Below are 14,317 nucleotides of genomic sequence, written 5' to 3'. Positions count from 1 at the left end.
AACCAGTTGACACAGTTCTGAAAGTTACTAAGATAACCAGTTGACACAGTTCTGAAAGTTACTAAGATAACCAGTTGACACAGTTCTGAAAGTTAAGGCTATTTTGTTAAGGAAGGTAGTATATGGTGTGCATGTGTCTGTGTGTGTGCATGTATGTGTGTAGATGTACACATGTATACATTAGGCAAAATACTTGAAAAAATGTTCACCACAATGATGTCCATGATTCTTAATCTCAGGTGTTCTCCCCTCCGCTCATAAGTTAAAATTACAATTTACAAGCTGGGCACACACCTGAAACTCAAGCCCTTAGGAGTGGAGATGAGAGGCTCAAGAGTTCAAGGCCATTGTGTTGGCTAGTTTGAACTGTCAATACAACTAATGGCCATCAGGGAAGAGATTCCTGAGGGGCTTGAGGGGTTGTCAAGGGCAGGCCTGCCTGTGTGTGCAGGAGGGATTGTCTGGACTGTTAGTGGGGGTGGAAAACCCTGCTCTGAATATGGGTGGCACCATGTGATATGTTGTGCCCTGGCACTGTGTAAGAATGGAGAACGCTATCCGAGTAGCAAGCACACAGTGGGGATGCAAGCACACAGTGAGGATTCCTTTGTTCTCTTTGCTCTTTACTGTGGATGAGTCTTAACCTGGAACTTGTATGCCACATAAATCCTTTCCTTCCCTGGGTCGATTCTTGTCCACATATTTTATCACGTCGATAGAGATGAAACTAGAACATCGCTGCATGGTGAATCTGTAGCCAGCCTCGGGTAAATGAAACACTGTATGTGGAGTCATTTATGAGGTGGGCCTTAATTGAGAAAATGCCTCCATAAGATCAGGCTGTAGGCAAGCCTGCACTGCATTTTCTTAATCAGCAATTGATGAGGAGGTCCCAGCGCATTGTGGGTGGTACTGTCTCGGGATTGGTGGTTCTGGGTTCTATAAGAAAGCAGGCCAGGGAGAGAAGCCAGTAAGCAGCACCCCTCCATGGCCTCTGCTTCAGTTCCTGCTTCTAGGTTCCTACCCTGTGTAAACTTTTTGGTCATGATGTTTCATCACAGCAATAGAAACCCTATCTATAGGACACTATATAAAAATGAGAGAAAGGAAGAATAAGTAATTGGGGAGGAGAGGGAAGGAAGGAAGGAAGGAAGGAAGGAAGGAAGGAAGGAAGGAAGGANAGGGAGGGAGGGAGGGAGGGAGGGAGGAAGGAAGGAAGGAAGGAAGGAAGGAAGGAAGGAAGGAAGGAAGGAAGGAATTTTGAAACCATCCTGATAAATAGTTCCTCCGTAGTCTGGTGTTGACAGGCTGTGCAAAAAGAGGACCCTATTCTAAAACACTGGTTAGGATTTCTGTGCTTTGTATGAAAACCAGGTACTCCTGTGACCTCTGACCCAGAAATCTCCATTTAGTGTTGTCACAAGGACACACCAGCAGATACATAATAAGGGAGATGTGCAGAACTGGTGATTGTATGTCATGTATTATAGTAGAAGACTGAGACCTTCCAAATGCAGAGGGAGCCAAAGGAGTAGCGCCGATAAATCCAGGTCCGTCTGGGAACAGCCTTGGGAATTTGTAACTAACTATAAAAGACAGTGAGATGAGGAGAAATGTTTCTTTTTTTTTGTTTTGGGTTTGGGTTTTTTTTGGTTGGTTGGTTGGTTGGGTTTTTTTTTTTTTTTGGTTGTTGAGACAGGGTTTCTCTGTATAGTCCTGGCTGTCCTGGAATTCACTTTGTAGACCAGACTGGCCTCGAACTCAGAAATCCACCTGCCTCTGCCTCCCGAGTGCTGGGATTGAGAAATGTTTCTTGCATGCTGTCTTCTATCCAGATAATGTTGGACGGAAGGGTAGAGAGATATGTAGATGAGAGAGAGAGAGAGAGAGAGAGAGAGAGAGAATAGAGTTTCCTTTTTTCTGTTTTTGAGAATAAACAATGTCTATTGAGACTGTTAAAGGATAAAGTCTCTTGCTGCCAAATCTGATGATTTGGATTCAGTCACTATGTGGGCATAGTGACAGAGAGAACTGATGCCTACAAATTATTGTCTGACCTCCATATGTGCACCATGGCATTTGTGCACACAGACACACACACACATGCATGCTGCACACATATGTGCACACAAACATGCACACGTGCACACACCTTCCACCCACCAATACACAAAAATACAAAATATAATTTAAACATTTTTAAAAACTAGAACCCTAGCATTCTTCGGAGATGATGCAGCAGGTAAGAGCATGGGCCACTCTTGCAGGGCACCTGTAGTCAATTCGCAGCATTCACGATTACATTCACAACTGTAACTCCAGTACCCACTTCTGGCATCCTTGGATGCTGCATACATATAGTGCACAGCCATACATGCAGGCAAAACATCTATGCATATAGAATAAAAATAAATAAATTTAAAAATAAGAATAATTTTAGAAATCTAAACCTTGAAAACAATACCCATAAAAGAGAGGAAGAACAAAGGACGGAGCAGAGACAGCATTTCCTTTAACATTTTTTTTTTACTTTTTTGAGATAATAATTATATCATTTTCCCCTTCCCTGCCCCTCCATCCTTTCATGAACTCCTTGCTCTCAAATTTATGATTTTTTTTATTAACTGTTGTTACATACATACATGTATAGATGTAGATGATGATAATAGATAGATAGATAGATAGATAGATAGATAGATAGATAGATAATTCCTAAATACATAAGAGCAGGTGGCTCATTCTATATATGATACTTGTCTGTGTGTTTCAGGGCTGACCATTTGGAACTGGATAACGAACTGGTGGGCTTTTCTTGGGGTAGACTATCTCTCCCATTCTCAGCATTTCTTAGTCCCTAGAGTTCTTCAGTAGGGCTGAGGCTCCATAGTCACTCCCCTGCCCCTCCTGCCTTCTGTTCTTGCCATCCTTGTTCAACTCATGTTGTCGAGACTTGTAGGAGTAGCCTCCAACATTCATAGGAGGCAAACTATCACAGGAAAATCCCTGGTTTTCTGGGTCCCTTCATCTTTACATGCTTCTCCTGCCATGCTTCTCCCGCCGTGCTCCTCCCGCCGTGCTCCTCCGCCGTGCTCCTCCCGCCATGCTTCTCCTGCCGTGCTCCTCCCGCCGTGCTCCTCCCGCTGTGCTCCTCCTGCCGTGCTCCCCGAGCCTTAGGTGCGGGAGGTTTTATAAATGTATCCTTTGGGACTGGGCTCCAGAACTCTGCATTTTGATTGGTTGTGCTTTTTGAGTGGTCTCCATCTGTTGCAAAGAGACATTTCCTTGATGGTGGGTGAGGACTACACTTACCCGTGGGTATCAGGACAAATATCTAAACTTTTAGCAAAGTGGAGTAATCCTTCGTGTGTGGTGGTTCATCCATGGAATCTGCTCACGTGGGGGTGCTAAGGCAGGAGAGTTCCTGTGAGTTCCTCATCAACTTGGCTGCATAGTAGAATAATGTCTCAAGAGACATCAATAGAAAGAGACTGGAAAAGAGGCTCCTCTGAGAACAAAAAGAGAAGAAAATTTCTGTGGTGTTTTAAGTGAGAATGAACCCCGTAGGCTCATATATTTGAGTGCTTTGTCACAAACACTTGCGAGAACGGTTTAGGAAGGATTGGAGGTGTGGCTTTGTTGGAGGAGGTGTGTCACTGATGGGGGGGGGGTTCATGCGTAAGGATCAGATGTAGCTCCCAGTCACTGCCCCAGTGCTATGCCTTCCTGCCTGCCGCTGTGTTCTTCAATATGGTAATTACAGACTAAAACCCTCTGGAACCATGAAACGCAATAAGGTTACTGCCGCACCTCAGGAACCCCTGCAGAGGAACACCAACAGAAGCTCTGATTCTTGTCCTCCACGAGGAATTTCACTAGTAGATATCTGTCCCCACACAAACGTGCTAACACTGCTTCTCAATTATAAAAGCCAGAAAGTGAGTTTGTGAATTACAGTACCATGAAGTACCCCTGTCACACCGTATACCCCCCACAAAGCAGTAATTTCACGGAGCATGCACAACAGGGAAAGTTGACACCTGTCACAAGTGCTGTTGTGTCTTTTCACAGCCCATGACAATGTTCCAAATTCAGTTCCTGAACGCCGTTGGTGACCTGTTGGACCTTATTCCCTCCCTATCTCCCACAAAAAGCAGCAGCATGATGAAGTTTAAGATTTGGGAAATGGGCCACTGTTCGGCTCTTATTAAGGTGAGACCTGCAGCCCCGCCTTCTTCCTACCTACATGGACCTTTTTATTAACATGTATTGGCATATATTAATCATACACCCTAACAGATTTCACATTCTACTATATGTCTGTCACCCATGTATGGCTAACCCTTTCTTACTCCTGGCTGGATGTTATGGCACATGGATCCTCTATGGTAGAAGTTAAGAACTGGCAGGAGGCTCAGCGGTTAAGCGCACTGACTGCTCTTCCAGAAGTCTTAGAGATCTTACGCTCAATTCCCAGCAACCACATGGTGGCTCACAACCATCTGTAATGGGATCTGATGCCCTCTTCTGAAGAGAAAGACAATGAACTCATTATATATATGCAGAGAGAGAGAGAGAGAGAGAGAGAGAGAGAGAGAGAGAGAGGAGAGAGAGAGCTGGCAGAAACTTGGATAAAGTTCGATTCCTATCTTCTAGATTGTTCTGTTTCACACAGCAGAAGGACAGTCTGTGTTGTATACATTAAAGGTTAATTTTGGAGCCCTTGGCTATCTTTTCCAATAGTAAATAAAGCAGTAGTCTAGGAGTAGATCACTCATCGGGTAAAACACTCTTGCTGCCAAGCCTGATGATCTGAGCTTCAATCCCTGAGAACCACAGGGTGAAAGGAGAGAATTAGCTCCACAGATTATCCTCTGACCTCTACATGCAAACCATCGCACACTCACATCCACAGGAATGCATGCATACGTACATACATACATGCACATCCACACTCATACACGCTCACACACAGACACACAAATAAATGTAATTCTTTCTAAGAAGAGAGTACCACAAATATTTACCTAAGTTGCTATACCCCTGAATGCTTCCTGCATGTAATATGTAGAGAGCTACCATACGCCTGCGTTACTAACTATGATTCTGATGACAGGTCCTTCCTGGATTTGAAAACATCTATTTTGCCCACTCAAGCTGGTACACATATGCAGCCATGCTCAGGATCTATAAACATTGGGACTTCAACATCAAGGACAAATACACCCTCAGCAAACGGCTCTCTTTCAGCAGTTATCCAGGTAAGTAAACTTAGAGCAAGATCTGCGTAAACTTTTTCAAAATAAAACATCGGTAATCCGAAGTTAGCTGGAGGAGAAACAAGCTGTCTGCAGGTGGGGCACAGTCTGATTTTAGAGTCTCGTTTAACAGGATGACACAAAGCGGGTTTACAGAGTCGCCGAGCAGAAAGTGCTTTGCAAATGCCAGTAGATGCATCGGAATTTATCTCCGATGCCAACAGAGCACTTACGTCTCTGTTTCCCGGGCTGTGCGGTGCTAGCAGATGGACTTGGCAGGCCCTGCTTTCAGTAGCTCTGGTTCCCTCGTTCACAGTGCTGTGCCCACTTCTTCACCTGATGTGTGACAATTCATACTTTTGCTAATGGAGGATTGTATGTAGCCTTTTAGCCCTTGTACAGCAGTCGGGAGAGCCAGGAATCACAGATAATCAACTGTATCCCTGGACATGATAGGCTCCGTCTTAGCTACATTTCCCGTTGCTGCAACAAAACACCCTGACGGCTGAAGGGAGAGAGGGCTTCTCTTGGCTCGAAGTTAAGGGTGTGGAAATCCTAGAGACAAGAGCTTGAGGCAGCTGGTCACAAGTGTCCACAGACAGGAAGCAGAGAGAGATGGGTGCTCCTGTTAACCTCCCTTCTGTTTATCCAGTCCGTGACCCAAACCAGGAAGAAGGGCCACCTGCATTTAGGGTGGGTCTTCCCACCCCATTAGCCTAGTAAGACAGTCCTTCAAGGGCTTAACCAGAGGCTAACCTAATCTAGACAATCTCTCTCACAGGTGTAGCCAGACTTTGCAGGTATCTCCTGGGTGACTGGGTTTCCTATCAAATCGGTGATCAATATTAACCATAATAGCCGTAAACACTTAGCAAGCATAGGGAGGAGCCCAAAGAGGGAGGACACCCCAGTCGCTTGATGGGGAAGGCGATGCTGACAATGGCAGTGAACTGTGGCTGGGATTCAAACAGTAGGGAGGATGGGAGGTCTCAGAGAGGAGGGCTTGCAAAAGCCAATGCCTAAAGGAGACCTGTGGGGATTGACAGTGAACCAAGGGTGGTGACAGGGACATAGGGCAGAGGGACACAATTTTCCTGAACATTGGACTTGTTGAGAGGGGCAGCTGCGTAGCTCCCATTGACTGATGGGGGTGGGGCAGGAATGTGGAGCCAGTATTTCCAGAGCTAACTTCTTGAGAATAGAATATAGATTTAAGGCTAGGCACAGTGGCACATGCCTTTAGTCCCACCACTTGGGAGGCACAGGCAGGCAGGTCCTTGTGATTTTTGAGGCAAACTCAGACTAGGTAGAATTCCATGTCAGCTGGAACTACGGAATGAAACTTTGTGTCAGAAAGGCGGGGGAGGCGGGGGGGAGGAAGGAGGGAGGAAGGGAGGGAGGAAGGAAGGAAGGAGGGCGAGAGAGACAGAAAAGAAAGAAAAGCAGAAGGAAGGAAGGAGCTGATGGTGCAGCTTGGCTGGTAAAGGAGCCCGCTGGGAGCCTCAGGGCCTGAGTTTGACCCCCAGAACCTCATCCTAGAAGAGAATTAGTTTCTGTAAATTTTCCTATGACCTCTACATGTGTCCTATATACCATATGCTCCCACATACAATAAATAAATTCAAACATAATTTTAAATACTACATAGGGTCAGTGCTACTGTTATGGAGTGGAATGTAAATATCTGTTTTCTAATGGTCTTAGGCAACCCCAGTGAAAGGGTCATGTGATCCGCAAAGGGGTCGTTACTCACAGGGTTTGCACTTCTCTTCTATAATAAAGTTGTACAAAGGCCGCCTCCTTTAGAGGTTCCAGAGCTTTGGACAAGTATTCTCTTGAAGTGTCATCACTTATAGAGACACGTTTATGCAACTCAGTGGAAGGTAATAAATGTCCTGCAAAGCCAGGTTTGTCCTGTGAACAACCTCAGGGGGCAGGAGCATGCGAGGAACTGCCTATCACATAAAAGCAGGGCCCATTGGGTGAGCTGGCTGGAAATGGAGCTGAGAGTTCACGTTCTATAACACTGTCCATGCCTCCCTTCGCCCTCCCACCCACACGCTAGCTAAAGAAGTGAGATGGGACTTCCCTGAGAACAAGGTCAACAGGTGACCTTGGGAAATCAGACTTTTAGCACATGCTCTGTAATAAAACTTGTTCCAAATCATTTCACCAGTGTGACAGCTTGGACGTGAGCTTGCTGCAAAGAAGACAGTAAGGGACAGCTGAAGGAGTTTACACTCCTGTACCATGCAGCAGGTGGAAGTCCTAAAACTGTGCATGTGTGCGTGCGTGTGGGGGGGGGGAAGCTAGAGAAGACGTCCCAGGCAAAGAGATGGGTAGGAGGCTTATGCTATCCCAGCCAGTCTTGGCCAAGAGATCTAGAAATTTTCTAGAAAGCAATTTCTTCTATGCTAGACACAGGTCAGGAATAAGATGTCTGGCATACTCCACCTAGTTAGTCACAGGGTGATTGAAGGAGACTTCAGTCATTGTAAGGAAGGTCTTTCAAAGATGAAGAAGTATGTGTATGGGCAGGGTGAGACAGCCCAGAGCTCGGGTTCGTGTTGAGGTCAGCAGCACCTGGCTGGCACACCTTGCTATATCTTCTCAGGACGTTGCCTGGTAACCTCTAAAGGCCATCAGAACAACTTAATGAAGTAACTAGTAATTAATGGAATTACTACTTCAAGTGTTGGTGTTTATAATATTACATCTGAAGCTGGGCGCAGTGGTGCCTACCCGCAATCTTAGCACTGGGGAGGTGGAGGGAACAGGCTTAGGAGTTCAGGGCAGCACGGGCTATATTAGACCTTACCACAAAATGGCAGAACATTATCAACCAGGTCACTGTAAACACTGGATTCATAGCAATTGACTTGAGCACGTGTATTCATTTAAGTATATGGTTATGTAACTTCACACACAGTGTTAATTAGTTTTCCACCACTATAGTGAAATGCCTGGTCAGGCATAGTGGCACATATCTTTAATCCTAACACTCAAGAGGCAGAGATTGGCAGAGCTCTGTGAGTTCCAGGCCAGCTAGGGACTCTCTTTCTTAAAAATAGATGAATAGATAGATAGATAGATAGATAGATAGATAGATACATAAAAACATAGACACATAGATATATAGATACATAGATGAATAGATGATAGACAGACAGACGGGAAAAAATGAAATGCCTGATGTTCTATGAAGAATAAGTGGCTAACTTAGCATGTGCATTTGCGTGCTCACCAGCACAGCGTTGGCACATGCTTAGTTCTGAGCTACATTACGTGATGGGGTGAAGCCAGAGCACTGTCAAAGCCACTGCATCTCAACCCAGGAACAAGGAGGAGGGTGGAGGGCAGAGGGCAGAGGGAGTACAGCCCTTAGTCCTCCTCAAGAACAGTTAAGAGACCATGAGAAGCATTAGTCAGCTTGGCCTCAGTGGCAAGGCTCTCCTTTGAGTCCCCACCTCTCAAAGGTGCTACTGCCCCTAGTAACAATCATTAAGACTTCTAGACCCTAGACTATAGTGAAACTTGGGCATATAGTTTTAATTAAATTTATTCTTAAATAAGTTCTGATGGTACTGTAATCAAAATGAATTTTTAAATTCCTTCTTCCAATCGTACACTGCTCATGTGTGTGTGTGTGTGTGTGTGTGTGTTGGTCACTGCTACATAACAAAGAGCCCTAAAACCCAGCAGTGTAACACAATATTAGTCGTTCAGCATCTCATGGATTTTGTGGGCCAGCATCTCAGGTAGGTTCAGTGAGGAAAGTGTGTCTAGATGGTAGCCAGATGTCACAGAGACTGGGGGCCTGAGGGGCTGGACATGCAGGTGACAGAACTGAAGTTTGGGGTTCCCAAGGGCACTCACAGGCCTGGTGTGGCAGCTGACACTCCTTCCTCTCCACTCTAGACTCTCCTCAGGAGTGACTAAGTGTCTCCATGACAGGGTACTTGGTTCCTACCAAATCAGGGGACACTGGAGAACAAGCTGGTCTGCCTATTGTGACCTAACTCAGAGGTCACACGGCCACTTCCTCCACATTCCATTTATTAGAAGGGAGGGATTATGACCAGTATACACTAAAGGCAAACAATTAGAATTAACTAATTAGAATTAGATTAGAATCTAACTCTTGAAGCAAAAAACAAACAAAAAAAATGTGGAAAATTCAAGGCCACAACTGTACCCCACATTCAGGTGTCTGGAGTGAGGATTGTGCGTCTAAGGCCAACCTAGTGTACCTAGTGAGACTCTGTCTCCAAAACCAAAACAAACAAAGCACTCTGTAGATAGAGCTCTTACTATTTGATTATCTTTGAGGCAGGGTTTTATTATGTAGTCCGGCTGGCCTGACACTCACTGTGTACACCAGGCTGGCCTCAGACGCACCGAAATGCACCTTGCCGTCACTTCCAGAGTCCTGGAATGAAAAGGGGCCCCGCCCTGGTGTGGAGCACCTGGCCTCGGGTGATATTTGTCATTGTTACTTACTTCCCCGAGACCTTTCTGTATTCGTTGTAGACGCGGTGCTCTTGTGCTACATGCATGTGTAGAGACTAACTCTCGGGAATTAGTGCTCTCTTTCCATCGGGTGGGGCTGGAGATAGAACTCAGGTCTTCAGGCTTGGCGGCCAGTATCTTTACCTAACAACACAGCTCTGAGGTCCAGAGCTCCCTCCAGCCCTAGACTTCTCTAAATGACCTTTTATTTGTAGGACATTTTGTAGATTCCTTGGGATTTTTTTTTTCTATCCATAAGTGACTGTCATCTCTGGATGAAATTTTCCCCTCCTGTCCTTTATGTACCTTTGATGCCCTCCCTCCCGTGGTTATCTGGGTGAGACCTTGGGGTAGATGCAGACTAGGTAGATGAAAACCTTCACCTGCCTCCTGCTGTCAGGACAAAGATGCGGGTTTCCTACTAGCTATGGGCGGTTTGTGGTGGTAACTAAAATCCTTTCCCTCCCACTGTGCTGGGGGATTTTGTCAAGAATGCTTTGTATTTATCTTACCAAATCCTTTCTCAGCACCTATTGGGAGGAGCATATGACTTTTACTTTTTACAAACATTGATTGATTGATTGATGCCTATTGATTTTCTGACATTAAGCCAGTTTAACATTCCTAGGTTAATCCTAATCATGGTTCATTATTCAAAATAACAGGACTTTCTATGCCCACCAAGTCCGGAATAACAGCACAGAGACTTATATTTATTATGAATGCTTAAGCTCGTTCCTATCTAGCTCTTATAACTTATTAATCTACATTCTATTCTATGTCCTGCCACTTGGTTTTGCTACCTCTAAATCTCTTGTCCCAACCTGCTTCTTCCTCCACACTGAACTGGCGAATTCTCCCACACCTGACTCCCTCCCAGAGTTCCCATCTCTGCCAGAAGTCCCGCCCATTCTCTCCTCCTTTGCTGCAGGCCATCTGATTTCTAATAAACCAATCAGAAAGTGAGAGAGGGAGTGTTTACAAAATATGATGCAGCTGTAAAAGACACAGAGCATTTAAATGATACAAAGACAGTCTTCACACAGTGCACAATAGTATTATCTCAACAATTCAATTTGGTTTTTTAATTCCAAATTACCAGTGCATTGTTACACGGGCTTTTGTTTTGTATATCTAAGATAGAGATACTGCTGTGTTTTCCCTTTGAGATAATAGTGTTAGCAGCAGGGTAAGCAGGCCCTGAACTAAAACCGTCCTTCGTCTTAAATGTTGTAAAGGGGCTTCTAAGGGCTGGTGTGATTTTCTCAGTGAAGTCACCGAGGCATGGAAGAGTTCTGGAACATTCTCAGCAATTGAGTTCCTTTCACTGATAGACGCTCTAGTGGTCTAATTCTTGAATCTGTGTCTTTTAAGGAGTTTTTTTTTTTCTCCTGTTCTAAGGGTTTTTTTTTAATGAAAGTTAAATGTGTCCCCTGGTATTTTGTCATCTGTAGGACGGGTGATGGTGTTCATGGTCCTTCTTGTTGTTTTTTTTCCCCCAAGAGCCAAACCTGTTCTATTAATTTGTTTCCTATTTTTTGTCCATTTCCTATTCTTTGTTTCCATTTTATTATTTTTTTCCTTCTACTTACTTTACAAGCTTAGATAGCTGATTTTGATCTATCAAGAGCACATAAAACTATAGACTATCCACGATGTGCTTTTGAAGGACTCTGAGAGGAGCCCCTCGCTCAGGCCTCAGGACAATAGTGGACACCCAAGAACTCACGATAGACCGAGCTTGTTGCAAACCACATGAGGCTTTATTCGGGGGAAAGCCAGAGCTCTGGGGATGACTCATATCCCACGCAGGGGTAGAGGAGTCGACCTGGAGGGGAAAGAGGTCCCAGTTTTTATAGGCCCTCAGGGGAGAAAGGAGAAGGAGGAGAGTAGGGGATTTCCAGATCTAAACAATGTCTATTCTCAAGAAATGGGTATNGGAGGGGTACAAGGAAAGAGTCTGGTGCAGGTGTAGCAACTCAGGATTGNCCGGGCTGTGGTTGCTGGGGAGATTTTCTGACTCTTTCTCAGCAACCAATATCACAATCACCTGGCAATGGACTTCATCAGCGGGCACACACATGGATTCAAGGAACGGTCAAAACATTGGCAGACACACGGGTTCAAGGAGTGGCCAGAGCATTGTGCACCTCTATTTTTCTAAATCAGTGAAGCTAGTTCTGCTAACACTGACGTCTATCTTGCCAATTTCAGGGCTTCTGTGTCCTTTTACATTCTGTCAGGATCTTTCACTTTCACAGTCCTGTTTGACCCATAGAGTTAAGATGATATATTTGGTCTTAAGCCTGCCACCTTGATACTTAGTTTCTTTATTTCATCTGTCTTGTATCTATTTTGATATTTAGTTTCTTTATATCATCTGTCTTCTTTCTCTGTTTCTCTTTATAAGCATTTTAACACAATGGGGCTGGAGAGACGGCTCAGAGGTTGAGAGCACTTGCTCTCACACTTCACTTCAGGTTAATATTTAATTATATGTATAAAAACACAGGTAGGGATGGGGATGTAGTTCAGTTGGCTACATGCCTGAAAGCTTTAGGTTCAATCCCACAAAACTGGATTTGGTGACTTCTGCGGATAACACTAGTCCTTAGAGGGAGAAGGCTCAGAAGTTCAAGACCATGCTCTGCCTTCTTACTGCTCTTACATACAGCCTGGTAACTGGATGAAGTCTCACTCCCAGGATCTCAGTTCACCTTAATTACTTCTCTTTTGACCCTGTCTCCATACACAGGCAGCATCTAAGACAGGAAGTCTCAGGGCTCCAGACTTTTAGTTTTAGGGATCACAGCCTACGGTGTAATGGGCAGTGAGGACCCTGAGGGAGGGAAGCCTCGTTCTCGTGCTTAGTCAGCGCTGGGCCACTGTCCTGGGCCACCGCTGTCCGCTTTCTAGCCCCTTCATAGCAATTCTGATTAGAAATAGCATGGAAGTCCACACCTCTAATGCCAGCATCCAGGAGGCAGAGGCCGACAGATCCATCTCTGTGAGTTCAAGGCCAGCTTGGTCTACAGAGTGATTTCCAGGAGAGCTAGAGCTACGTAGTAAGACCTTGTCTCAATAAAAAGAAAAAAGAAAAAGAAACAAGAAAGGGGTGGGGCCTAGACCTGCCAAGCACTGTGAGAAGTAGGCCACATTCAAGGCTTAAATTAATTGCTAATAAAGCTTGTTTGTGTTCTGTTATATAGTAAAAAGGAAAAGAAAAAAAAATTTTTTCTTTACAATTCCCTACTATGTGCCTGGCTCTGTGACCTGTTAACATTTGTCTTTTTTTTTTTTTTTTAAGATTTATTTATTTATATATAATTACACTGTAGCTGTCTTCAGACACACCAGAAGAGGGAGTCAGATCTCATTACAGATGGTTGTGAGCCACCATGTGGTTGCTGGGATTTGAACTCCGGACCTTCGGAAGAGCAGTCGGGTGCTCTTACCCACTGAGCCATCTCACCAGCCCAACATTTGTGTTATACAGAGTAAAAGTAGGTCATTTAATTTCTACCAAACAATCAAAAATAATCAATGGTATTTTATTTTGATTCCTTAAAGACGGAAATCGGTTGAGAGAAGTTAACTACTCTATCCAGTCAGATCAAAGCCGTACAACCACACTGAGTCCCGGGTTTGAACACAGTATATCTGACTTTGCTCTTTCCTGATATGGCTCTGTTTGCACTGAACAGAAATAGCTCCAAGGGAAGAAACCATGAACTCAGCCTGGGGTCGCGAGGAGCTTTTGCTTGCCAAAGCTGGAACGCATTCAAAGTGTCTTTAATTGACCGCAGTAATGATGATCCTGAGGCTCCCAGCTTAATTACCTGTAATGGAGGCTTTCTGCGACAATCTGAGTGTGTCTCACCATGTGTGTGTGTTCTTGGTGGCATTGTGTCTGCGAGTGCTGTCTCCATCCAGATACACACGAATACAAACCACAGAAATGTAATTTCCCCTCTAGTTTCCCAGGGGAGTTTGCTGGAAGCCCACATACAGTGTTACCCCTAGGAATACATCTTTCTTCTTTAAGTGCCACCATTAGTGTGTGAGATCAGAGGACACTGTGGTATGCTCCGTTCCCTCTGTCCATCTTTTCATGGATTCCAGGGATCAAACTTGGACCAGCAAGTTTGTGTAACAAGCAGGGTTACCCACTGTGCCTCTGGCTGGCCACAAAAGGTTTCTTTCTGATTACTAGCTCCTGGGTGATGTTCACATTCGGGGACCAGAGCCCATCCTTGGAGCCACCAGCTGCCTGTGTGGTCCCCAAAGCACAAGCCTTGCAGTAGACACACGTGAAAACGAAATTCAATGCTCCAAGCCCCAGGAGAATTTAGTCAGTCTCCGAGGTTCATAGTGTGGTTACTTGCCTAGGTTTTAAAGTTGTCTCTTTAATAAATATATGCTGGGAATATTTCAACGAACCATAATTACTGTTACTAATTTCATGTTACCACTTTGATCTTGGAGACTGTTGCGGCCCGCCCGCGGTCCACAACACGAACGGTTCAACTGAGAATGGCAGTTCCCTGCAAAGA

The 14,317-nt window shown here is 44.8% G+C and overlaps 1 protein-coding gene across 1 annotated transcript in view; it reads left to right on the top strand.

Annotated features, from left to right (window-relative positions):
- Positions 1 to 14,317, top strand: part of Plbd1 (phospholipase B domain containing 1) — a 53,706-nt gene that overhangs the window by 25,306 nt on the left and 14,083 nt on the right. Inside the window, exons 5-6 of the mRNA XM_021165697.2 lie at positions 4,069 to 4,209; positions 5,114 to 5,258. Coding sequence (XP_021021356.1) covers positions 4,069 to 4,209; positions 5,114 to 5,258 — 286 coding nt within the window. The remainder of the gene's footprint in view (positions 1 to 4,068; positions 4,210 to 5,113; positions 5,259 to 14,317) is intronic.

This window comes from Mus caroli, chromosome 6 (genome assembly GCF_900094665.2).
Source record: "Mus caroli chromosome 6, CAROLI_EIJ_v1.1, whole genome shotgun sequence".
Classification (NCBI taxonomy): Eukaryota; Metazoa; Chordata; class Mammalia; order Rodentia; family Muridae; genus Mus; species Mus caroli.
This window is presented reverse-complemented; position numbering and strand designations above follow the sequence as displayed.